General features: G+C 43.9%; 1 protein-coding gene across 1 annotated transcript; it reads right to left on the bottom strand.

Moving 5' to 3' along the window:
- Nucleotides 1–105: 105 nt before the first annotated feature.
- On the bottom strand, nt 106–27,617 carry YWHAG (tyrosine 3-monooxygenase/tryptophan 5-monooxygenase activation protein gamma). Its single transcript, XM_079120708.1, has 2 exons — nt 27,327–27,617; nt 106–1,628 (listed from the first exon to the last, which is right to left on the bottom strand). Exons 1-2 carry the CDS (start codon nt 27,411–27,413, stop codon nt 972–974), a joined length of 744 nt encoding a protein of 247 aa, XP_078976834.1. The 5' UTR covers nt 27,414–27,617; the 3' UTR covers nt 106–971.
- Between the last annotated feature and the right edge of the window lie 179 nt (nt 27,618–27,796).

The following is a 27,796-nucleotide window of genomic DNA, read 5'->3' as shown; positions in this document are numbered from 1 at the left end:
GGGAGCAAATGGCAGTGCGATCCCTGAGGAAGGAGCGTGGCAGCTGAGAGCAGGGGTCTTGGAGAATACCGACACCATAAATGACTGACAGACCTGAATTTTCTCCCATTTTTGCGGTGCTTAACATTTCTGTTAAAGTGATTAATAACTTTTGTTGTGGATTTATGTTAAGAGGAAAGAAGGACAAAATCCCACAGCCACCTGCCAAGCACCTGTTAACCGAATCTAAAGTAGCTTTGATTCTCCTCAGGCAGGCCTGTTAGCCAAGGAGGCAGATAAACAGCAAAACCAACCTAGACACGGCTAAAGAAGACTGTAAAGCCAAAAAAACCTAGCAAAGAAAGACTCACGATCCATGGCTTGATGTCACATATGGCTGTCATGTAGAAATACTGTAAACTGCAATTTAGTGTTAATACTGTCCACTAATCAGACTCGAGGAAAATGGGCAGGCCTAAACCATGTGGGCAAACCTCAGGCTCCAAGTCTGTTCGTCTGGGATTTAAACAATGCCATGTCTGGTAGAGGACACCCCAAAAGAAATGCACAGCTAAAACAGAGGGGAGAGAGTACCCAAAACTTAAGACAAGAGCGTATGTACATAAAGATCCTTACTGGAACCACAGAACTACTGAATGAGGGCCATTCCATTTACATTTTCTTTTCATCTCAAAACCTATCACCTAGCAAATAAGTTAAATTAAAGACAGCTCCACTTGCATGAACCTACAGAACAATCCATATGCCCGTGTGAGACTGCTACTCCAATACCAGCACAGCTAGCCTGACTTTCCACTAGTGGTATTTTGGCAAAAACGTCAAAGAGGCGATCAAAGACAGGACAGGTCGTGGGTTTCTCCCTGGGAAGGTCAGCCCTCCCTTTCCCTCCCCCACCCGACCCCCAACTCATGGGAAAAAAATAAAGACTGCAGTAGTAGCATCAGCGTGCGCTGCCAGTCCACCTGGGGGCCTTAATTGTTGCCTTCTCCGCCCTCGTCGTCTTGCTGATCGCTTGTCCAGAGCGTTAGGTTGTCGCGGAGGAGCTGCATGATGAGAGTGGAGTCCTTGTAGGAGTCCTCGTTCAGAGTGTCGAGCTCGGCAATGGCGTCGTCAAAGGCGGTCTTGGCCAAGTGGCAGGCTTGCTCCGGGGCATTCTGGATCTCATAGTAGAAAACGGAGTAGTTAAGCGCCAGGCCCAGTCGGATGGGGTGAGTAGGCTGCATGTGCTCCTTGCTGATCTCGTGGGCTTCGCTGTAGGCCTTCTCCGACGACTCCACCACCGTGGCCCGCTTCTCTCCAGTGGCAACTTCAGCCAGGTAGCGGTAATAGTCCCCTTTCATCTTCAGGTAGAACACCTTGCTCTCATACTGGGTCTCGCTGCAATTCTTGATCAGGTAGTTATCCAACAGGCTCAGCACATCCTGACACACCGCCTCCAGCTCCTTCTCGATTTTCTCACGGTAAGCACGAACCATCTCTATCTTCTTCTCGTTGCCATCTGCAGATGTCTTCTGCTCAATGCTACTGATGACCCTCCAGGAGGAACGGCGTGCTCCAACGACGTTCTTGTAAGCCACAGAGAGCAGGTTTCGTTCTTCATTGGACAGTGGCTCATTCAGCTCTGTCACCTGGAGGAGAAACAATAAAGAGCTGTTACGGTACAGATGACGTCAAATGGGTTAGTTATATCTTCAAGCCACCAAAACACAACTGTTGATTAAAATGATTAACAGAAAAAGAAGTTACGCTGTGCGAGTATACGGAAGTGGGTGGGGGGGAACGGGCAACGAAGAAGGGGAAAATGCAGCTGGATCAATGGTGACCAAACCCTGGCTTCCACCTTAGAGAAGGACCCAGGCTCTGCACATGCTATTCTAGGAAAGAACTATCAAGTCCAGCTCTTAGATGACAACTCAAATTTTTACCTTAATTGCAAAAGGCCTTTACAATCTTCTCATGTAACATCACACACAGATGATCCTAGGGATCTTAAGTATAGATGGCTTACATTCCTCACCATGTCTGGGACAACAGAATGACTGACAGCTTCCTCATCTGCCCTATCCACTGACCTTTAGGCCTACCTCTTTTGGGTGAGAATATACTGAGTCAACTTCAAGCTGACTTGTGAGAAACAAGGTTTTTCTGCTGGTCTGCTAAGAGAAGATGAATTGTCAGGCGCCGTGGTGCACACCAGTAATCCCAGTAAATTGGAAAGCTAAGGCTAGAGGATCAAAAGCTCAAAGCCAGACTCATTGATTTAGCAAGTCACTGTCTCAAAATAAAAAGGGCTGGGGATGTGGCTCAGTGGTTAAGCACCCCTGGGTTCAGTCCCTGGTACCAAAAAATTTTTAAAAGACCAGATGAATTATGACCCTCAGAAAGAAGTCAAAACCGGGCATGTGGCATGCATCTGACCACTGTTAACACTTCAGCAAAGTGGAGAGACGCGTGCTTGTGACAGTGTCTAAAGATTAGTAAGTAACAGAAGGTAAGAGATCAGCAAGTCAAGAGATGCTAATAAACATGGGAATTTTAAAGGTTTCTATCTTCTGGACTGTCAAGACATTACATCACTAACACTATTTATTTTACCTGGTTGTGTGATATCACTGTCATTAAGTTTCTGACAGAGCTCTTACTTTCACCCCAATTCTGAGGTCACACTATTCATCTGGTTAACTGCAACCGGTGTTTAAACTTCTGTATAGCGAGTCAACAGCTGGACCACATCAGGACCCCCGGCTCACTGCCTATTTTATAAGTCTTACAGAAGGCTGTAATTCCCAAGCCTCCTCCTCAAGTACCTGTGCTTCAGTCCTAACAAGTTAACACAAAAACAGTGTATTTTTCTGTCGGCTGCTAAGAACATCCTCCAGTATTCCTGCCTGGCATATATATCAAAAGCAAGGTAAAGCCAGGCTCTGTGGTGCATGCCTGTAATCCAGCGATTCAGGAGGCAGAGACAGGAGGATTACAAATTCAAGGCCAGCCTCAGCAGCTTAGTGAGACCTGTCTCAAAAGGGCTGGGGACATGCTCAGTAGTAAAGCTCCTCTGGGTTAAATCCCTAGAACCACCCCCAAACCTTGCAAAAAACCAACAAGGTAACACATTCCCTATGAAACAGTCTTTCCTTACTCTCCTCTCCACCCGCGGTAAACTAGCCTGTGCAGACCAAAAACAGCTTCCATGTAAAATCGCATTACATAATATATACACTTAAGTATTTGTGGGAGATGATATACCAAAAGACTTACTTCTTTTTCTTTTTTTGTGGTGCTGGGGATTCAACCCAGGGCCTTGTGCTTGCAAGGTAAGCACTCTACCAACTGAGCTATCTCCCCAGCCCCCAAAAGACTTTTTCTCCATGTTTGAGTCATTTACCTTCTACAGTCTTGTAAAGAAACAAAAAGAGGGGTGGGGAGTGCTTAGTGAAACTTATTATAGTCAGTCCCAAATTTCTTTCTTCTTCTTTTTGTACTGGAAATTAACCCAGGGGCACTTTACCACCAGGCCACATTCCTAGTCCTTTTCATTTCTTATCTTGAGAGGGTCTCACTAAGTTGCCAAAGCTGGCCTTGAACTTGTGATCCTCCTGCCTCAAAACTCCTGAGTCACTGATTAACTGGTGTGCGCCACCACACCTCACTTGTAGTCACCGATTCCAATGCCATCTATGCAGAGATCATCACATAAGAACATAAACCAAATCAGAGTTATTAGGATGCTGCAAGCAATTCATTCTTTGAATTCATCATGTGTAGCTTACTAATTTTTGAGATATTCACAAAGTGTTATGCAATGCAAATATCTATTGAACTATCAGTATATTTAAGTAGTTTTCTTAAGTTAACCTTTCGCTATACATTATTGACTATGATAATAATGCTAGAAAACAGAAGGGGGGGGATGGGCTTTGGTGCTGCTAGAATTCAGAGCGCAAGTCGGGAAGAGATGCTTTTGCTCCAGGACCCCTGTGCCAGCCTGCTGCCACTCACTCCTGCTGAGCTCTGATGGCCACAATACCAACACCGCTCAAGGGGCAGGCCATTCCATCTCTCAAGGTCCATGAAAGGGATTTGGTCACGACAGGTTGGAGAGGCGAAGGCTGAAGGGCTTGGGGAGAGGTACATGCACCGGAGATGTGACAGGTACCTCCGAGGATGCCCTGAGGACACGAGGGGACATGTTCTTCCATAATGGGATCGCCTAGCTTTCCTTCCGGTGCGCCAAGTCCCTTTTCTCTACTCCATCCTCTTCCCCAGCCTGAGGCTTCCTCAGCTACCTTAATCACTTCCCTTTCATGAACCTAGGAGGGGCCTGCAAAGAGCTCCCCAGACTGGCTGTGAAACAGGCTGGGGCTCTGGCAGGCCCTGGAGGCACGCACTCAGGCCACCACACTCTCACCTATTCTGGCTGCCAGTGAGGGCACTGAAGCCCAGCCACTACAGAGTGGCCTAATAACTGTCTCTGGTGCCAGGAGGAGCCGAGTGCCTGAGGCCATGGAGATCAAATTCTGGCCTTTCCCCTAAATCATGCTGTCCTTATTTCCAGAGCCAGGCTCTATTTAAAGCTCAAGTGACCTCACCAGCGCACTATACCGTTAGGTCTCCGTTTGCTGCAGAGGAGGTCTGGCCCAGGGCCCAGAGGCAGCTACCCGAGCTTATGTAAAGCTGTCTAGTTGCGCAGACAAAGTGCAACATGGAGATTGTGAAATGCCAAGGCCACCTTTAGATAGAGTAACTCAAGCACATTTGGAACACACTAGGATGTTCTCTGCCAGTGAAAAGCTAAGTTCGAGGGGGAAACTTGTAGCTTGAAAGTTCTCTCAAAGTACGAAATAAATAAAATAAGGTTTCTTTAAAAACCGTAACTCAGAATTTTTAAAAAATCCCTCAGATTAGGGCCTGGGGTGTAGCTCAGTGGTAGAGAACTTGCCTAGCATATATGATGCCATGGGTTCTAGCGCTAGTCCCCCACCCCAAAAAAATTCCTTAATAAGATTTATTCTGTAGTTTTTATATTGAGATCAGAGATTCCAACCATACTATATTTCAAGGTTAAAAAAAAAAATGTCAATAGTGTCCAAAACAGGTGGATTTTTTTTCTTATTTTTGGGTACTGGGAATGCTAGGCAAGCACTCTATCATGAAGTTAACCCCAAGCCCCAAAGACTATTCAAGGTAAGAAGACATCAGATGTGTGTATGTATCATCAGGGAAGGGAGGTAACATTTTCAATATAGACTAAGAATGTAAACTTGTAAACACGGTCCCCAAACTTTACTGTCTTAGCTGTTGGAAAGTCTAAATCTGTAGCCTTCAGAGCTATATATTCTGCTTAAAAACAAAATTAAGGGGCTAGGGTTGTAGCTCAGTGGTAGAGCGCTTGCCCAGCACATGTGAGGCACTGGGTTCAACCCTCAGCACCACATATAAATAAATTAATTAAAGGTACTGTGTTCATCTACGACTAAAAAACAATTTTTTTTTTGGGGGGGGAGGCTAGGGGGTGCAGCATGGTGACAGAGTGTTTGCCTAGAGTACACGCAGCCCTGGGTTTAATCTCCAACACAGGAAAAAAAAATTTGAGTTTTTTTCCCTCGTAACTTCTAACTCAAGTTAAAATTTTTATTCATGACAGAAAGATGTGCATGACAAAGAGAACTATTAGCAAAAAGGCTTGAAAATCTGTAATTCTCTTCATGGTTTCAAAAGTAAGATTCCCAAATCCCAGCGCCTACAGAGATCAGCTATTAATTAGTGACAACTGCACTCCCCTAAGAGTTGACGCAGGGAGAAGTCTTTCTAGTTAACATTAGCGACCCTTTTGAGGTTGCCAGAAAGCTACCTGGAAGATTAGGGTTAGAGCAGCAGGTCATTCAGTTTCCTCAATCAAGAACCTTAAGTTGTAATGAAGGTAACTATTTTTAAACTTCTTAAATAAGATAACTATTCAAGATAATTTTATAATTTATTCAAGATCACACTTGAATTAATGTTACCTTATTTTAAATGTATTCCTATCATGCAGAATTTTGCGTGAAAATTATTATAATAGCCAGGTATGGAGGAGCACCCCTTTAATCCCAGCAATTTGGGAGACTGAGGCTGAAGGATTGTAAATTTGAGGCCAGTTTCAGCAATCTAGCAAGACTTGTCTCAAAATAAAAAGGGTTGGCGATGTACCCATTGCTAAAGTGCCCCTGGGTTCAAACCCCACCCCCCAAGCAGCAGCCACCACTGGGGTGTCTGGCTCTATCGTGCACATTTTGCCCTCCTAGGACCTGAGGGTGCTACCACAGAAAGGGCCAAGAGGAAGGCTATGTGTGAACATCCTAAGTAAAATCAAAAGGAACAAGATGGCCAGGTGCAAGGCTCACGGGCATGGGGGCCCATGGAATGGACAGCGCAAGCAGGGGGTAAACCACAATCTCCCACCAGGACAGAGTTCTGCTCAACTACCACCAAGCACGGCTTCTCAACATGGCCTGTCTACAGATAATAAACTACAACTTTTGAAAAAAAACCTTTAGTTACCAGAACTATATTCAGTGCAGAGAAAAAAGAGCTGACACAGCAGGTGTTCGACGGCTGTCCTTAGAGGGGCCTACCGGGAAGGTTCCCACCACCTCAAGCTAATGGTTCGCCATCACCAAACTGTAAACCACAAACCTTAGCCAAATTCCATGTGCAAGTCTGGGATTTTGGCATGTGCTAAGCCCAGAGTGCCTCCGGGACCAGGACTGAGTGCAAGGAGCTTCCCTTATGCAGGCCAATGTTCCACTTGTCATGGTGAAGCACATCCTATGTGACTTCCCTAGGGTAGGGCTGGAACGCTCATGCCTGGTCTCCTGTCACCCTCGTCCCAAGACCATGCATACAACTGCATCCTGAGTCCTGACAAATCACTCAACCCGAGGGCAACCCTGGGGACCCCAACACACATTCATTCTAGAAAACTTGATAATGTGCCCTTTAAGGTCTGATGACAGCAGAAAATGTACTTAAAGGTCTACTTTCATTCACCAAGCACCCATGGAACACCTAGGACACATGAAGACAAAAATGGGTGAGATGAACTCAGGGAACTCAGTCCTACCAAGAGGAAACCCAACTCACACTAGCGCCTCACAGAGGAATTCCAGAGGCAGCAGAACTGCTTGCAAAATCAGAGACTTCAGCTGGGCCCAGTGGCACACGCCTGCAATTCCAGCAACTCAGGAGGCTGAGGCCCTAAGCAACTCAGAGCGACCCTGTCTCTAAAATATATAAGAGGGCTGGGGAGAGACTCAGTGGCTAAGCATCACTGGGTTCAATTCCCAGTACCCCCCCCAACCAAAAAAAAAAGATTTTAATTAGAAAGTAGCAGCAGCATTTTCCTGAACAGCAATCACCCTGGATAACAATGCACGGAGGGGAAGAAACGGGAAAAACATCCTACAAAAGTCACGAAACATCCACAGCCTACTCAGGGCCAAGCTCACAGTCTCAGAGGGAGACCTGGGTAAGAACCCAGAATTCTCTGCAGTCAGCCAGCCTGTGTTCTTTCCAAATGAGCAGTACAAAGTGGGCAAGCACCCACTTTCCAGGAGTGGCCCAGAACGACTCTTCCCCAAAGTCACACCGCTACCGAATGAAAGAGCAAGGAAGCAAACTCCACCCTTCCGGCTTTAACGCCTGTACTCCAGGGCTGAGGTGGATACTGCCACGTCACAGGGACAGCCCATTTCTCTAATACACAGGCCTTCTAAGGATTTGCAAAATCAAAAAATAGAAAAGTAAGCCAAAGGAATGGATAGTCAGACCAGAGAAAAGGAAAATATAGGCAAAAATGCCAAATCTCCTCCATTAAAAAAAAATTTTTTTTTTAGTTGTCGATGAACCTTGATTTTATTTATCTATATGAGGTGCTGAGAATTGAACCCAGTGCTTCACACATGGTAGGTAAGTGCTCTACCACTGAGCCACAACCCTAGCCCAAACCTCATTCATTTTAAATGTTCTTTTTCTCCTATGGGACTGCGAAGGCTTAAAATTTAATGACTCCCTGGGAGGGTAACAGTGCAGGAGGGGCATGTGTCCGGGGTTGGAAGTGCAGGCTGATAAAACTTTTGTAGAGGGCAACTCAGAAATGACCACAGAAATTCCAAATGCTCAAAAACCTTTGGACCCTGTAATTCAACTTTTAAGAAGTGATTCACTGTACTATTTGTAACAGTTGTAGCCTGGAACAACCTAAATGATCTTAAAGGGGTACCAGTTATAACACAGTCACAAAACAGAATCCCAGATAGCCACTAAAATAATACTTTTTGTGTACTCCCAGTGTACTTCAAGAAGGGTCTAAATACAGGCCTGGAGGTGGTGGGGGTTTAATAGACGGAGCTGTTCCTGGTGCCAACAAGTGCCAGCTCAAACAAACCCTCCACACAATTTACAATTCATACCTACCAATGAAAATTTAAAGCCAATCTAAAAAGAACTCTAGCATTTTTCCAGTTTATACTCTACATACATGGTCGTATGGTTTTCAGATATCACTGTTCTTTCCTGTAGTTACACCAAGCATACATTTATCACATTTTACTGTATAAAGTCAGCTCTTATATACCTATTTTTAGCTTTTTAAAAATTTCTAGGGGGCTGGGGAGATAGCTCAGTCGGTAGAGTGCTTGCCTTGCAAGCACAAGGCCCTGGGTTCGATCCCCAGCACCCAAAAAAAAAAAAGTTTCTAGTATTTCATTCTTAAAAATTGACTATATTTTCTCTATAATGTAAAGCCAGGCACAGTGGCACACCCAGTAATCCCAGCAGCTGAGGCAGAAGGATTCAGAGTTCAAAGCCAGCCTCACGAAAGTCAATTAAGACCCTGCTCTGTCTTTAAATAAAATATACAAAGAGCTAGGGATGTGACTCAGTGATTAAGTGACCCCGAGTTCAATCCTTGGTAAAAACAAAAAAAGAGAGAAGAATATTAAGGCTCAGAGGGAAACAGAACCCAAATGATCAGCTCCAAATTCCACATGCTTTCCAATATAACTAAGGACAGAAAGCTTTTTATAAAACGCTCTCCTGAGCAGCCCTACCTCTTGAGGCTCAGATTCAGTACTGCATGGAGTTCATTCAGATTTAAGGTCAAGAACTATACACTCTCTCAATGCTGAGTTACCATGACTCAATAATTTCAATGGTATAGACAAGAAAAATGAAGATATATATCCATACAAAATCTTGTTTATGTATGTTTATAAAACCATTAGTCACAGTCAGGCACAGTGGCACATGCCTCTGTAGTCCCAGCAGCCTGGGAGGCTGAGGATGGAGCCAGCAGCCTGGGAGGCTGACTGCAAGCCAGCATCAGCAACTTAGCAAGACCCTTGGGAACTTAGTGAGACCCTATTTCTAAATAAAAAAATTTAAAAAGGGTTGAAGATGTGATTCAGTGGTTTAGTGCACCTGGGTTCAATCCCTGGCACCAAACAACTAAAACTTAAAAATAAAAGCATTAGTCCTAATAGTCAAAAAGCAGAAACAACCCAAGGGTCCATTAACTAATGAATAGACCAAGAAAATTTAGTATGATGCATAAAACAGAATTTTTTTTTGTTGTTTGGGGGTTTCTGGCAATGCTGGGAATCAAACCCAGGAACTGTGCTCTATTACTGAGCTACACCCCTAGCTCCAATGCAATATTAATGATGCATACAATAACCTTGATATATACTACATAATGTAAAAATATTTTCTACTAAACAAAGTCAGTCACAGAAGATCACAATATATAATTCCAGTTCAATGAAATGCCCAGAACAAACCCAGAAACAAAAAGCAGATGGGAGTTTGCTCTTCCTGGGAGGGGCAGGAAATGACAGCCAACAGGTACAGGGGTTCTTTTGGGGTTGATGGAAACATTCTAAAATTAATTGTGGTGAAGTTTACACAAATCTGAACATACTAAAAACCATTAAATTGCACACTTTTGTATGGTATGCGGATTATATCTCAATAAAGCTATCGAAAATCAATGTGCATGATAATTTACACAGCACTCTCACATCAACTGATGTGTTTGATGGGCTCAGAATTCCTAAAAATCACGCTTCTTGACGCGGAGTTACTGTTAACGGCACGGTGCTCTGGGCTTGTGTTCAATTCTCCTTTTAGGATGCATTTAAACACCTATACAATCTCACTTGGCTAACATTTCCCAATATCCTCTCCAAAAAGGGGAAGACGGCTTATGTTTATTGCACAAGTACAGTAAGGCAAACTGCCTTCCCCACCATGGGTGTTTCTATTATGAAGCACTAAATCTCGCAGCAATGGGTCAAAAGTCAAGGAGGAAGACACCCTTGAGAGTACAGGCAATCCCCACCCCCCAAGGCAGCACTCCTTCCCTCTTACCAACACTGCTGAGTCTCTGACCTCTCACCTGTGAGACTCACCCCAATCCCACTGCAGAGATCAACAAGCACTTGACCCTTCACATCAATTCCAGTTTGTGTCTTTTACAGCTGCTATTCTTGAACCTTAAAAACTTTTTTTTAAAGGCACTGGGGATTGAACCCAGCTTGGCAAGTTCTCTGCCAGTGAACTAACACCCCCAGCCCTTCTTATTTTGACACAGGCTCCTCCTAAGTTCACAGGCTGGCCTTGAACTTGGGACTCTCCTGCCTTAGCCTCCCAAGTTGCTGGAATGACAGGTTTGCTCCACCAGTCAGAATCAATTCAAACAAGCAGTTAATCAACTCAAACAGTTCTCATACCCCTGGGTCTTCTCTAATTCTACTTCCCATTTTAAGACAACTCCCCTCACTAACCCATCTCTTCCCAAAACAGGCTCCAGTTCACGGGAACCCTGGGGCCTGCTGTGAAGACCGCAAACTACAACCTAAGCAGGGCTATCGTCTAAATTCGTTGAATGAGCTAATATTTATAATTACTAGGTTGTTCATAAATGTTGTTGTTAGTGGAGAAAAAGGGAGGACTTTTCCATCAGAAAATTAAACAAGCTGATGTGTGATGTTGCTGTATAAACTATGATTGAGTTCAGCACTTTTTAAGTCTTTCAGTCCACACCTGTAATCCCAGTAACTCAGGATGCTGAAGCAGAATTCCAACTTCAAGACCAGTCTCAGCAACTCAGTGAGACCCAGTCTCAAAAAATAAAAAGGGGCTGGGTCCAGTGGTGCACACCTGTAATCTCAGCAGCTCAGGAGGCTGAGGCAGGAAAATTTTGAGTTCAAAGCCAGCCTCAGCAACTTAGCAAAGCCTTAAGTAACTCAGCAAGACCCTGTCTCGAAAAAAAAGGAAAAAAAAATTATATATATATATATGGGCTGGGGACGTAGCCTAGTGGTTAGGTGTCCCTGGGCTCAATCCCAGTGCTCTCTCACATATATACACAAACTTCCTGTGATAGTACCTACTGGGTTATAAAGTAGGGATGCTGCTGAGAAAAGAACATTCAGTCTCCCCAAACAAGTAATAATCTGGTCTCAATGTCAGTAGAAGTAGAAAATTCTGCCCCAAGCTAGCAATGCCCAAGTCAAAGGGCTGGAGATATAACACACAAAACTCAATACGCAGGTCGCAATGGGCAGCTCTTCTCATTACACATCTGCTTCTTCATAGTAATATTGGAAATTTGCACTCACTTTTTCACATTAGCACAGTGCTCACAATCTGAGCTTGTCGTGTGAATCACCAGTGAATCATCATGGTCCACTAGCAATCACTTCTGAATGTCAAGTGACATGAACCTATGTGGGAAGTGTCAAGCTCAGACTGTTTGCAGTAATGGCCCTGATAATCATCTCTCCCAACCCTGCATCCGCCGGTTCCTCTGCAATGAGTTTACGCCTCTCCCTCAAGAAGTGGGATTTATTTTCCCACCCCTACACTCTGAGTCTGGTCATGTGACTGCCCCAGCTGAGGGAGCAATAGCAAGAGGCAAGCAGAGGTGTTCCGGGCCTTGGAGCTGGCTGCTGGGAACATGCCTACCCACCCCAGGAGCAACCCGGTTAACCTGGAGAGGAAGCCTTATCCAGCCCCAATGGACAGGCCTCCACCAGGTGTTCACTAACTCACAGATCTGACAGAAACTTATTTTGGGGGAGCCTGATATAAGCAGTGACTAATTTAATATATTCAATGCTGCATTCCACAGCTTCAAACTAAATACTTCAAAAAAAAAAAAAAAAAAAAAAAAAAAAAACACTAAAATCAAGCTCAAGACCTCGAAAACTTTATATTTTCTTCCCCACGAATGCTACTGCTGCATACAATGTAATGAAAAGCTGCACCTGGGGAACCAAAGTACAGGGCTTCAAGCAAAAGTACAGTTCATTTGTCTATATTCACCTTTTGCTCCAGTCTGATCTAAAATTTAAACTGTTAGGACCCAGGAAAGCTCCTCAGCTCGCCTGGAGGCCCACATCAGAAAAACAATCAATGTCCTGAAAAAACCCAGACACATCTTGTCATTCCCTCGGTTAGTATCTAAATAACTCTACTCCCAAACTCCAGTTAATCAAAATTAGTTCAAAAGGTTCTTAACAGGTGTGGTGGCACACACCTGTAATCCTAGCTACTCTGAGGCTGAAGCAAAATTGCATATTCTGGGCAATTTAGAGAGACCCTGTCTCAAAATAAAATTTTAAAAAGGGCTGAGAGAGGATAGGTCAGTGGTAGAGTGCCCCACGGGTTCATCCCTTGTACTGAGGGGGAGAAAAAAGGAGGAACATCAAATTTTGACAACTTACCTCAAAGCACACCCTTGACCTTATTCAGAATCATTCATTTTAAAAATCAAATTCAAAACCCCCTCCAATGTTTCAGTCCACACTACTGCCATTGGACTTGCTCTTGAATGCTTTTCCGCCCTTCTCTTTAGGGTTCTTTTCTTTCTTTTAAGGGTCATCAGATCCATGATTCAACTTTTTTTGTTTTTTTTTTTTTTTGCATTCATTTTATTGCAACACAGCCTTCTCCAATAACCTCTCTCTAAACTACCCAAATGCTCAATCAATCCAACCACCTAGTATTGCTGCTCTTATACCCAAGATTTAGGCAAGGAAAGTAGTAGGAGAGATCAGTTACTACAGACTGCCTGGCAGTCCTCACTTACTAGAGGAATGTAACACTAAGATAAGCCAATTTTAAGGCCTTTTCTAACAAATGCACCCATTCCTGCCTCTTCCGCAGGTGGAGGGGCAGAATGTTTGCCTAGCATGTGTGAGCCCTGGGGTTTGTTCCCCAGCACCCTAGGGAGAAAAAAACAAGGCTTTCCCTCCATGCATTCTCGTCAGTCATCCTGACCTCTGCCCACTCTTCTCCTTGTCTTCCCCGCTAACACAGTTCAGGTATCAATAAACGATCCCTTCAATCCCCGTCTCTACATTCTTGTTTCCTTCAAAATCAAGGCTCTGGAAACAAGTCTACATTTATTATCACGTCTTCCATCTTCCCTTACTCCTCAGCCCACTGCCACAGTGACCCCTCCATAGTCATCTCCATAGTCATCCAATGTGCTCCCACTCACACACCGGGTTTTTGTACCCACCTTACATTTTAATTCACAGGGTCTGGGGGTGAGGCTCGGGTAGAGTGCTTACCCAGTATGCACCAGGCGCTGGGCACACACAGACCGCTCCCTCTTAGCACCCTCTCCTGGTTTTCTTACATCCACTGTACACTATTCCTCATTCCAGGGCCCATGGCACAGGGCTTCCCATTGTCAACTCTGCATTTTCTTAGGGGACCTCATCACGTATGCTTCCAGCAGTCGTGGAGACAGGAGACATGGCCGGAGTACTCATTTCGTGAGGTGGCAAATATGATACTCTCCACCTCTCGGACCAGCCTGGTCTAACTGGGGGCAGGAGACTGAGACCAAGAGCCTTGCACACGCTAAGCATGCACTCCCCCCCGGAGCCACCCCAGGCCCGTATCTCTTTTCCTCCTGGATTAACACTACTTTGAGTGATCACACTCTTCTAAGAGCCTTTCACGTAATAACTTGATTTGCCCCATTTTAAACATTTCCCCAAACTCACCATGACCACAACTAATCTTTTCCATCACTTGCCCCCTCCTCCTCCCCAGCGCATCTCCAGTCATCCACTTCTCTCAGGTCTCTGAGACCCCTGTGGCCCTCTACTAATCAGCCTCTCTCCACCTCAGCATCTTCCGATTTCATTTCCACATGACTGCCCTGTGAGGTTTTTTTTGTTGTTGGGTAGAGGGGCACTTAACCCCTAATCCACATCATCAGCTCTCTTTATATTTTATTCAGAGACAGGACCTCGCTAAGTTGCTGAGGCTGGTTTTTGAATTCTTGATCCTCCTGCCTCAGCCTCCCAAACCACTGGGATTACTGGCGTGTGCCATTGCACCCAGCTACCCTGTGATCTCTTCAAACCAAAAATTAGATCCTCCTCTGCCTCACGTGACTCTCCAAAGCTTTAAATAAAAAAAAAACCTGAAACTCCACAGGCTCTTTACTGGCTGGGTCCGCTTAGACTCCTTTCCCGCTGCTCCCTGGACTGCAGCCAAAAGGGACTGTTCGGGTCCTGCAAGATTCTGCTCCCTCACACTGACTCAGCACGCCACCCCTCCTCCAGGGTCTCCTTCCTCCAACCCCTCCCCATCTGTTCCCCCAAAGGGCACTGCTCAGGCATCACTTCCTCTAGGCCACCTTCCCTGATGCCCGAGAATCATCCTTCATAGATTCCACAGTACTCGCCTTAATTTTGTGTGTGTGCCTGGAATGAATATTCCCAAAGCAGGTTCAATGACACCCACCACAGCTGTAGCTTCCCTATATGGTTCTGATTAATATCCATTTCTTCCACCTGCCTCGAATTTCCACAAAATATTCAAGTCTAAACTTTTATACCAGATATAAAAAATTAAGGTTTTTTTTTTTTTTTTTTTTTTTGTACCAGGGACTGAACTCAACCACAGAGCCACATCCCCCAGTCCTTTTTATGTTTTATTTTGAGACAGGGTCTCACTGAGCTGCTTAAGTTGCTAAGGCTGGCTTTGAACTTGCCATCCTCCTGCCTCAGCCTTTCCTGTCCAGCAAAAATTACCATCCTTTTCCTTCATCTAAATCTTCTTAAAACACATTCATAATTCCATTTTGTGTATTCCACACAAAAAATCACATTTTTTTCTTTTGAAACAAGGTATCACTACACTGCCCAGGCTGACCTCAAACTCTTGGGCTCAAACAGGTGATTCCCTTGCCTAAGTCTCTTGAGTGGCTGGGCTGCAGGCAGCTGCTACTATATCCAGCCAACAGCATATTACTTTGGACACACAGAAAGTTACACCTTCCTCCAGGTCTGTTTACTTCAGATGAGGCACTACCATTCAGTTGAACAATATCCTTTCACTTTCTGGCACTATTTGTGACTTTTTTTTTTCTTTCTTTTTTAAATGTTTTCTTTAGTTGTTGGCCGACCTTTATTTTTATTTATATGTGGTGCTGAGAATCAAACCCAGAGCCTCACAAATGCTAGGTAAGTGCTCTACCATTGAGCCACAATCCTAGTCCTTGTTAAGACTCTTGATGGCAAAACCTACAGTACTAAACTTTGTTAAAAATCTCAAGTTCAGCCATATATGGGTCACTGTGTCCATAATCCCAGCTGACAGGAAGGCTAAGGGAGGAGGACTGTGAGTTCAAAGTCAGCCTCAGCCTTAGCAAGGCCCTGGGCAATGTAGGAAGGCCCCGTCTCTAAAAAAACATAGAAAGGACTGGGGATGTGGCTCATTGGCACCTCTGGGTTCAAAACCTGGTACCAAAGAAGTAAAATAAAATGAAATAAATTAAGTTCTTCTTTGTTAAATGGTATTTTAAACTTACTAAATCTCACCACCCTAGTAAAGAAAATTTTTTCTGCTGGTTTTTGGGTTTTGGTTTGTTTGGTACTGGGGGCTGAATCTAGGGATGATTAACCACTGAGTCACATCCCCAGCCCTATTTTGTATTTAATTTAGAGACAGGGTCTCACTGAGTTGCTTAGTGCCTCACTGTCGATGAGGCCAGCTTTGAACTCGAGATCCTCCTGCTTCAGCCTCCCGAGCTGCTGGGATTACACTCATGCGCCACCATACCACGCCCTTCCTGTATTTTAAATTTAAGACTACACAGTACATCTCAAGATCAACTACATAGGAAAAAAAATATTAAATATGCATTAGACTGAAGGATTTCTCATGCTTCTGCAATTAATGGTATACTAAATTCATGAAAACAGATCAGTTATTAACAAGTTAAAATATCAGTCTTCAGTATGACTCCCTTCGACAACTAAAAAACCTTTTTTAAATTTTATTTGTTCTAATTAGTCATACCTGACAATAGAAATGCATTTTGACACATCATACATAAAGGGAGTATAACTGGTTGTACACGATAGTTACACAAGTCATGTAATCATATAGGCACGTTGGGTAAGAATGTTCCATTCATTCTATCATTCCTACCCGCTAAAAAAACCTTTTAAAACATGAGCCTTAGCTTTGGGTAAAATACTTTTAGCTCAAACCTTAGGTGAATTAAACATTCCTACATATAAAATGGGAAGAATTTCATTTATAAAGCTGTTGTGAAACTAATGGCAAAAGTATGTAAAAAGGCTTCCTAAGGTGACAGTAAATGTCAAAGTATATTACTTTCTTCAGGGGAGAAAGACTGTGCTGGGGATCAAAACCTGGACCTCATGCATGCTAGGCAGGTGCTCCACCAATTGACCTACATCCTGGCCCAATATATTCCAATATTTGATCTAACAGGACAAAATGTTAAATCTTCCATGGGCCTAAAAAAGATTTTTACTCGGTGCAGAAATCTGCAGAACAAATAGAAAAACAAAAATTCATACCAGGGTGACCTGCTACTAGATATCCCGCTGCCCAGTGAGAGTTGTCTCTTCTCACTTGAATAAATCCTACTGGGATGTAGCTCAATGGGAAAGCAGCACCCTGAGTTCAACCCTAGTATCCCATTCCCCACACAAAAACACCACACCAAAAAGGTCCCTTTAATTGTTCTGTGGTCCTGAGGCTAGTAATGCTGCAAGTAATGATACTGACCTTTTTTTTTTCTTTTTGGTACCAGGGACCAAACCCAGGGGAACTTAATCACTGAGCCACATCCCCAGTCCTTTTCTGTATTTTATTTAGAGACAGGGCCTTGCTAAATACCTTAAGGCCTTGCCAAGTTTCTGAGGCTGGCTTTGAACTCACAACCCTCCTGCCTCAGCCTCCAGAGCCGCTAGAATTACAGGCTTGGGTCCCCAGACACGGACTTTTTTTCTTGTTAGCAGATATTAACACTTTCTGAAAAAAATCAGCATTTAATCATCACATTAAAAAGAATACACATGAAAATATGGGAAAAAATTCACACAAGCCATATTAAACTAGCCAGATGAGTACAGGAAAGCAAGATAAAATTATGTCAGGGCTAGGGAGATAGCTCAGCTGGTAGAGTGCTTTCCTCACATGTACAAGGCCCTGGGTTCAATACCCAGCACCAACCCCCCCCCCCCCAAAAAAAACTTGTTGCAATCCTCCTCCTGCCTCTGCCTCCCTAGTCACTGAGATTACAGGTATGTGCCAACACACCAGGCAGCTCAACACAGATTCAAACCAAGGCTGTCTGGGACTAGAGCAGTGGGTGTGCGCTCACGCATGAGCACACACACAGAAAGAGTGCATTGCTTTATTTTGGGGGGAGGGAGAGTGTACTATGAATTGGACGCAGGAACGTTTAACCACCGAGCCACATCGCCACCCTTTTTTATAATATTTTATTTTGTGACAAAGTTTTGCTAAGTTGGTGGAGGTTGGTTTTGAACCTGCGATCCTCCTGACTCAGCCTTCTAAGTCATGGAATTTTTTCTTTTTGCGGTACTGGGTGTGGAATATAGGACCTCATATGTATACTAGACAAGTGCTTACCACTGGGTTACATCTCCAGTCCTTTTTATTTTGAGATGATTTCTGGCTAAATTAATTGCCCAGGTTGACCTCAAACTTGTGATCCTTCCTCAGTCTCCCAAGTAGCTGGGATTACAGTCACGCACCATCACACAGAACTGCACTGCCTCCTTTAAAGCAAAAATTGTTTAAAAAAAAAAGTTTGATAAGGAAGGTCAGCCAGGGCAACTTAGCCAGACCCTGTCTCAAAACAAAATTTAGAGCCAGGCAAGGTGGCACATGTCTACAATCCCAGTGGCTCAGGAGGCTGAGGCAGGAGGACTGCAAGTTCAAAGTCAGCCTAGGCAATTTAGCAAGGCCCCGTCTCTAAATAAAAAAGGGCTGTGGATATGGCTCATTGGTTAAGTGCCCTGCGTTCGATCCCCAGAACCCCTCCCCAAAAAAGCTTGGGAGGTAAAAGACAAACAAAAGCAAAACTGGCTTACTCACATCGCCCTCAACCAACCAACCTCCTCTACAGATTAGCAAGGGACATGTGAATGGACAGAACTGCCCTATAATAAAAGGCAGCAAGAAGCAGATAACAGAGCATCTGGCTCATGCCTGCCTCACCTACAGGGGCTGCATCTTCCTCTCCACACAGACCACCCAGATTTACGTGTCCCCAGGGAAGTATAGGCTGGATGTCAAGCACCCTTGTTAGACATCAAGGGAAAAGTAAAATTATTTGCCATCTGGATTAAATACCTTAAGCAATAAAGTACACTTCGAGGTTGCCAAATCTGAATGTAAAGAAATTTTGGTGGTAATTTGAACAAATGTGAAAAATAAGGGGCAATTTTAGGTACACAAAAAGCCGACTTTCAAAATGGTAAATAATCCCAAAAGGGACTAGAATGAAGTCAAAATTGCCAAGATGCAGAAGAGAGGGGAGGCGGGGCATTGGGGGGCTCACTGTACTACTCATCCTCATTTTGTGTTTGAAGTCTCCATTAAAGAAAGAAAGGCAATCACTCCGACCACAGGAAAGCAGGAAAGGAGATGGAACATGTCCTAACTCACATCAGCCAATCGCTCGCTTCCTCCTCTGCTGCAACCTCACTGTTCAAATACCAAGGAGAAAAACGTGCTTCTCCAATTCTGAACCATGAATACATAAGCAATACCCACACAAACATTTAAAACTTCTTCGAGGTGAACTGACATTAGTACTGGGTCTTAAAAGCCTTTAAAACTATTCTTAATCGATGGCCACATCCCCTGCATGCATCTGATCTCAGAATCTTAAGCAAGGTTAGGTCTGGTTAGTACTTGGATGGGAGTCTGCCTAGGAACGCCAGGTGTTACAGGCTTTGGAAAAAAAACGTATATTTTTATTTTAGGTATCTTTCCAGCAAGTCCACTTTTGGGCTTGTCTTAATATATAAACAGTATTTGAAGCTTTGGCCACAAAGGCATTCTTAACAATACCACTTATAAATGTAAATTTGAAAAAAAAAAAAAACCTAAATGCTAAATTAAAAAATAAAGTGGGCATGGTGGCATACAACTGTAATCCCAGTGGCTCAGGAGGCTGAGAAAGGAGGATCATAAATTGTAGATCAGCCTCAGCAACTCAGCAAAGCCCTACAAAATTTAGCAAGACCCTGTTTCGAAATAAAAAATAAAAAAAGCTGGGGGTGTGGTTCAGTGGTTAAGTGCCCCCCGTTAAATTCCTAGTACCAAAATTAAAAAAAAAAAATAATACTAAGGGCTGGGGTGTAACTCAGCAATACAGCACTTTAACATGCATGAGGTCCTGGGTTTAATTCCCAGCACAACAAAAAACTAGAAATGAAAAAGATCATGACATACCCACAAGATTTTTCAGCCACCTAAAATATTAATAGCCAGGCATCACAGTGTGTGCCTATAATTCTAGTGGCTTGGGAGGTTGAGGTAGGAGCACTGCAAGATCCAGGCCAGCCTCAGCAATTCAGCAAGACCCTGACCTACTTCACGAGACCCTGTCTCAAAGAAAATAATAAAAAGTAGGGTGGGGGCACACTCCTGCAATCCCAGCTATTCAGGAGGATGAGACAGGAAGATCCCAAGTTCAAGGCCAGCCTCACAATTTAGGTGACCCTGTCTCAAAATAAAAAAATAAAAAGCGGTGGCAAAGTACCCTTTGGTTCAATCTCCGGAACCAAATAAATAAATAAGAAAATATCTTTGAAATAGCAAGTGAAAAAGACAAGGTATGAGTATGAAAGCCTAGAAACCCTATAGGAAAACATGGTAGAAATGCCCTTGCATGAGTCACTCACTACAGTGACCCTTCTATGACCTACTCCCTTAGAAAAGCAGAGCATCACCAGACCCCAGCTGATTCCCGCTCCACACTCACGCATCCCCAACTAGTTTTTCTTGCCTTACGATTCCCTTTTCCTATCTTCTGATTCTGTTCATTCCTCTTGTCTTTCCCAGCCCTATAGAAAAGAACTTTCTAGTGTCTAGCGCTATCATTTCACAGATGTAGTAGAACTATCAGATACAGATTATATTTGCAAGTGGGGTAGACTTGGGGGGGAAAAAAAAAAAAAAAAAACCTACCTACCCAGGACGACCTACCAGTGCCATGCCAGGGAGGCCCTCAGATGCAACCACACCAGCAGGGAATGTGGGTTATCCGGGTGGCTACCACCCATGCAAGGTCCCCACAGCAAAGACACACTACTTCATGCCAGATTACAAGTATTATACAGACACAATTCAGTTTAAAAAAAAAAAAAAAAAAGTTTTGAGCTTAGCTGGGCATGGTGGCATGTGCCCAGCTATGTGAGGCAGGAGGATGCTTGATCCAGTTCAAAGTCAACCTGGGTAAAACAGCCAGACCCCATTTCCAAAAACGTAAAAGGTGGTTAGGAATGTAACTGTGGAAAAGCATGTGCTTAGCATGTGTGATGCCCTAGGTTTAATACCCAGCATCAAAAGGAAAAAACAATCTAGGCCTATTTCCCCACCCTTAAAGGACTGATACTTGTTTCCTAAACCTAGGCTATTTAACTACAGCATTTTGGGAGTCATTAATAATTCCTTTTAGAAGCTAGAAAAAAAAAAAAAAATTCAAATCTCTATGGCTTCAAAGGAAATCTGCCTTTTAAAGCCTACAGTTTGCTGCCTCTAGCCACTTCTCTCCTGTCTGGCTGCAGCTACTCCTCACACTCAGCTAGGGGAGGGCTGGGAAGTGACTCCTCTAACTGCTGCCAGTGCATGTGCAGCTGGCCCCTGCCACCTCTGCAGAATCCCAGCCTGAACACCCCTGTTCTAGAAAAAGACGAAAGATAGGAAAGCTGAGTACTTTTGAGTCCTACTGGCCCAGTGGGCTTTAGATCTCTCCAAAGAGGAAGAGGTTAAGAACATTTGAGTTCATATGGAATTTTACTTTCGTCATGCTAAGACTCCACCTTTGTAAGAAGACTCTATTTACTTCTTCACAACCAAATTTGGTGGCATGTGGTACATTAGCAGTATTCAACTCAGGTACAGCAAAATGCTTCTCCATGGGATGCACCCTTACAAGTGAGATGCTGATGGCAATTTGGTTTACATTTCAGTTTTTTTTTTTTTTTTTTTTTTTGGGTGCTGGGGATCGAACCTAGGGCCTTCTGCGCAAGCACTCTACCGACTGAGCTATCTCCCCAGCCCTCATTTCACAGTTCTTTAAAAAAAAAAAAAAAAAAAAAGTGGGGGCATGGTACGTGCCTGCCTAGCACACCTGAGACCCTGGGCCTGGGTTAAAGTCCCAGCACCAGAAAAGAAAACGAGAAAAGGGCTCATGCAAAATAGTCTTTAAGATTTAAAATTTTTTGCTGCGCACGGTGACATCTCCATTCCCAGCAACTCAGGAGGCCAAGACAGGAGGACCTCAAGTTCAAAGCCAGCCTCAAGAATTTAGTGAGACCATCCCAAAATAAAAAAGAAAATGGGCTGAGGATGGTCAGTGGTAAAGCACTCCTGGGTGCAATTCCCATTACCCACCCCCAGGAAAAAAATTCACAATTTTTACTGTTTCTGCACAATCAGGCAATCAACTTCATTATTTAATCACTTATCTTAAAACTGTTTTAGTTTTTTGTTTTGTTTTACTGTGCTGGGGAATCAAACTTAGGACTTCATGCATTCCAAACAAATACTCAATAACTGAGCTACAACTACAAACTACAGCCCACGTTTTAAAAAATGTTTCTTTTCTTTTTTTGAGACAGTCTCACTATGTTGCCCAGACTGGCCTTTTTAAAAGTCCTGGGCTAAAGTGATCCTCCTGCCTCAACCTCCTGAATGGCTGGGACTACAAGCACTTGCCACTGTGTCTTCTTTGAGAGCCTCTGTTGATCACTTTTTATGTATTTAAAATTTCAAATTTATCAATTAATTTAGTAAAACCAAAATTTCAAAGATTTCTACAAATGGTTTTGTAATGACAAATTTTGTCATTAATCAATGACAGTCGAGCTGGGTATGAGGCTAAAGGGTGGGAAGTCCAAGCCAAGCCTTGGTAACAAGGGAGCCCCATTTCAAAATAAAGAAACACGTCTGGGCATGTGGCTCAGTGGGAGAGCACCCCTGGATTCAATCCCCAGAACAAAAAGAAAAAAAGACAATTGATGCCTAAAATGAAATTTGGAGAAGATAACAAAAAAATTATGAAATGAAAGGCCATAGCAGTTTGGGTAGCCTTTATAATCTGGAAAGGGGACAAAGACAGTGCCTCCATCAAGACTGGGATATCTGGTAAAGCACTAAGAACAGAGCTCAGGACAGAGAGCAAAGAGTGGTTTATACAAACAAAAAGTGATTTTTCCCTATTATCATCAAATACACAAAGTGGTCCTTGCTTCTTCCACATCCCACAGAATCTTGTAGGAATACAGAATTAATCAGATGCTGTGCAAATAAAAGGTTGGGGTGCTGGAACTGGGGGCAAGAAGTAGTATTCAGCCCAAGAGTCACAGGAGCACACTGGCAACCAAAACAACCCATTAACATCTTACAATGGTGTCCCATTCGGTCAGAATGCCAGGCTGAGCAGCCCGGGGTCTCAGCGCTGCACAGTGTTCATTAGGGGACTGCCACCACACAGCGGGGAAGTCGCTCACAATACAGCCAGCCTCGGGGCTGAAAATGAGTTGCAACACCACCAGCAACGTTTCCATAATCTCCAAACAGTTAATGGTTTGCTCAGATTTCAGGCAAACTGCTCTTATTTGGGTGAACACCCTATGGCTTTTAAGTTCTATGACTCTTTAAATGGAAATATAGTATAAACCTTGCTAAAGATGGGTCCCTTTTTTCATTTTATGCTGAAAGATTCAGATGTTCAAAAACAAAGACAAAGGGATAACCAATTATCACCGGCTGTAAGCTGTTGTAGGCACTTCATTATTGACACATTCCTGAATCAGTAATCATGTTTTGAAATTCAGCAGCTATAGCCCAGAGCAGCATCACTTTTCAAAATATCTCATTTTTGAACTAGACAGAGATAATAGTTGCACAACACTGTGGAATGTACTAAATACTACTGAACTGCACACTTAAATTTTTGTTATATGACTATTATGTTAATGTTATGCTATGTAACTTTTACCTCAATGAAAAGACTACCATTCTCTCCAGTGTTAATATAGTTTGACTTACTAAATCCATCAGGCGTCCCCAAAAACGAGAGATGAAATCCTACCCAAGATCTGCTACCAGAGTACTATAGTGAGGATGTACACTGAGAAACATCTTTTGTCTCAAACAATCCAAAAGACATGATATCTTTAAAATTACTGGGAAAAAGCATTTAATATTCATTTTAGTGCTGTGAAGAATAACACATGAAAAGCAAACTGTTATCTGTATTCTCCACCTCAAAGAAGAGAACAATTCAAACCACAGACTTAGAATAATGGCTGGCAGAACTCCGCCTCTACAAGGCCTAACATGGTGTCATTACTCCATTAGTGATAATGACTATTGATCTAGATTCCTGGAAGAGCTAGCAGGAAAAATGCGGTATCAAAGTATGAATTGTTAAGGCCACTAGGAAGATTCGTTTTTATACGTGATTATGACAGACTTTTGCCACCTATGCCCCCACTACCCACTTAGATTGGTTAACCCAGTAACTTCAAGGAAATTAGTAGTCCAGAACCTTTCCTCCCCCTGAGGCAAGTACCAGTAGCCTACTTAAAATATTAACTTCTTAAGCTATTAAAAGCCAAAGGACAAGGCAGTTCAGTGGACTCCGGCTTACCCAATGGGTTATGTTCCAAGACCCCCAGTAGATGCCTGAAACCCTGGACAGTCCAGAACACCGTATCCACCATCTGCCCCTTCACATACATACCTATGATAAACTTAAATTAGACACAGTGAAAATAACAATGAAACAATTTTAACAATAGTCTGTAATAAAGTTATTTAAGACTTATGAATTCTTTTTATTTCTGGAACTTTCCATGTAATATTTTAAGACAGAGGCTGACTCCAGGTAACTAAAACCACACAAAGCAAAAATGTGGACAAAAGGGAACCACTATAATGTCTAAAAAAGTAGTGAATATCTATGTTCACCCTCTCCTCCTTCAGTGTGGTCTTCAAGGCAAGACTTCTATTTATCTTAGATGACCTATGAACTATTTTTTCAAAATACTACACCGCACATTAGTTCCATCCTTATCACCCATATACAACTCGCTCTGCATAGATCTCGACTTTGTTATTAACAGGATAAACTTCACTAAATAAAAAAACGTTAATCTCATCAGGATTTTAGCCTTCAGAGCTTCACTGAGTTTCTAATTTTTCTAAGTTCTCATGACTTTTCTGGGGGAGATGCAGAGGACTTTACAGAGCCTCACACATGCTCAGCACACGCTATACCACTCAGCTACACCCCAGCACCAAACACTTAGGAACGGGAAGAAACAATGGTTCAAGTGGTTACCATTTTGAAGCACTCACTATGTTCCCCAGTTTTTCAGGTAGGAATTGTTGCATCTTACAAATGAGGAAAAGGAGGGTCATAGGGTTAGCCTGTTTCCTTAAACTCACAGAATACATTTAACAAAAGGTCTTTATTTCACAAGCTATGATTTCCTACATACAGTGTCAAAGATCAGAAATAGCAAAAGACAACCTTCTCAAATCCAGAAATGGTTTGTAATGGGTTCTTGTTCCCTAATTATTGGAAATGACACAGTAGTAAACCATGATTTTTTAAAGGTTTTTAATTAAAATGTCAATTATTTTCAATAGGCCAATTATACATTCCATGCCTGTACTATCATCATAAATACATTCTTATCGAAAATTCTATTTTGATTCTATCATTGTCCCATTTTCAAAATGAGGTTTTTAAAAAATGAAAGTATCTTAAAAACTTTCCTAAGAATATCAGAAACAGGATGGTGAATAAGGCATAGCTAAAGGTCATTAACTTGCATGTCTGAGGGCAAATGAAATTCTTATTTTTTGAACCAGTTCTTATCTGGTGGAAAAAGCAGCACACAGTTTCACCTGGCTTAGCAGCTAATTTCTGCATTACCTTGGACAAATGCCATTTGCAAACTCCCTACCAGCCCTTAGGTGCATTGCAGCCTCTGTGTCATTGTGTGTGACATCACTGGGTTGCTATGGATATAGGTGCGAGGTCACTCGCTTTCCTGTGGAACTAGAAATATGGAAAAATTAGAAGAATCTAAATAACAAGAACTAAAGACATTTCCAATATTAACTACCGTAAGTCCACCTTGTATCATATGAGCATGAAAATATTACAAAATAGCAACTATGGCACCAGTTTATCAATACAGCAGTATTCCCAATTAAGTCCATTCTCTTCCTTAGTGGGAAAAAAAAACACCATTTTTTATTAATATGGCTGGTTTAATTATGAAAACATCAGCACTCTCATCTTTTAAAATATAGTAAAGTTATTGAAGAATTAATCTGCAATACCTCCACCTCACTTAAATGATTTAACATGCAGGGTGCATAAACTCCTGCATTCACTTCACACCAGAGATGCATTTTAAAACCTTTGTTACATAAAGCAGAAAATTAATATTAAGATAGTGGGAAACCTAAATCATTAATTGGATTAATTCTTCCACGTTTCATTTTATAATATTCAGTACTTCTTTCTTACTATAATATCAAAATGATTGCCGATCCATTAGATAAATGTCGTGTCAGTGACAAAATGGTGCAACAAGGCAGGAATCTGCATCCCAGACAAAATGCGACAACTGGAGATCAGTATTCTTTTCATCTGCATGAGAATACGTTAGCTTAAAATATAATTTTAAAAGCCTCAATGTATCTAACAAATTTAAAAAAAAAGAGACTTTTTCCCCTTTAAAATAACTCCTCCCAGCCTCCACCCAGTCTAGGCTCTCTGCAATATGACAAATGCAGAATCTTCTGGAATGACTTGATACTGCCTCCCACCACCGCTTTGTTTGCAATATCAGATCAGACAGAATATGCTTTTTTTCAACTTATAGGAATTTCAACGAACGCGTGCCTGTATTCAAAAAGAAACAGCATATGTCACAGATTGAGCCGGTCAGCTACCATTCACAATCTTTATTCGAAAGGTTAATACCTACCCTTTTCAATACAAAAACGTTAAGAAAAATGGAGATGACAGGTGGAGAACAATCAATGAAAATGCCAAGGAGACAAATGTCCCCCCTTCCTAAAAGCCAGAGGACTTTGCTCTGGGGAATGGAGAAAGAGGAGCCTTTTGTTAAGAAAAACGTGAGCAAGGAGGTTTCGATTCTGCACCACTGAGCCCAGGTTTTCAGGGGAGCCTACGTTCTTCCCTGGGAGGTTCCTTAAAGAATCTGTCAGAGGCGGCTGTGGGGAAGACGATTGGGGGTGGGGGGTGGAAAACCGGGAGACCTGCTGAGTGAATGGGAAAGGCGCCGCCCAGACATCGGGGAGAGAAAGAGGAACCGCATCCATGCGGTCCCCCGCCCCCACGCCCGGGCGGGAGGAGGGGAAGTGGGGCACAAAGGATGCGCACCGACCCGCTGGGGTCCCCGGCAGGCCCGGGGACCCCGCTCCCGGGGCCAGCCTCGCAAGACCCCGCCCCAGACCGAGCCCGGGGAGGGCCGCGGAGGCAGCGCCGCCGGGCCCGGGGGACGCTGGGGAGCGGCCGCGTCACCACCCGGGTCCCCATCGCTATCAGGACCCTCCCCAGCGCCCTTGTGGAGTGAGAAGGGGCGGTCAGCCTGCGGTCGCGACCGGCGACCAGCCCCGGGCCCTCCACGCCGAGGACCGCGTCTCGGGAGGGGCCGAGGCGAGGCGGGGGGAGGGGAGGAGACACTCACGTTCTTCATGGCCGCGGCCATGTCGTCGTAGCGCTCCGCCTGCTCGGCCAGCCGGGCTTTCTGCACCAGTTGCTCGCGGTCCACCATCTTCACGGGCTGGGTCGAGCCAGAGGAAGGAGACCGGGACGGCCTGAAGGGCTTGGAGGGCGGCTGTGGCGCGGCTGGAGCCCGTGTGCCGTGGGGACCGACCCACGAAGCGAGCGGCTGGGACGGCGGCGGCGCGGAGGAGGCGGCACGAGCTGCGACCGCGGGACCAGGCGCGAGGCGGCTGCGGCTGCTGTGCGTGCCGCGGGCGGACAACCCCCTGCGGCCCCGCCCACGCCGCGTGACGCAGGAGACTCCGCCCACCCACCCGCGCGCCCCGCCCAGGCCCCACCCGGGTCCTCGCTCGGCTCAGCCTTCTGCTCCCTCAGCAGGCGCAGCTAGCCGTCGTCTTCTGGGTGTTCCCCCACTTCTGCCCTGGTCCCCAA

This window comes from Sciurus vulgaris (assembly GCF_902686455.1).
Source record: "Sciurus vulgaris genome assembly, chromosome: 18".
NCBI lineage: Eukaryota > Metazoa > Chordata > Mammalia > Rodentia > Sciuridae > Sciurus > Sciurus vulgaris.
The sequence above is the reverse complement of the archived record's forward strand: the minus strand, read 5'-3'. Positions and strand labels throughout refer to the sequence as shown.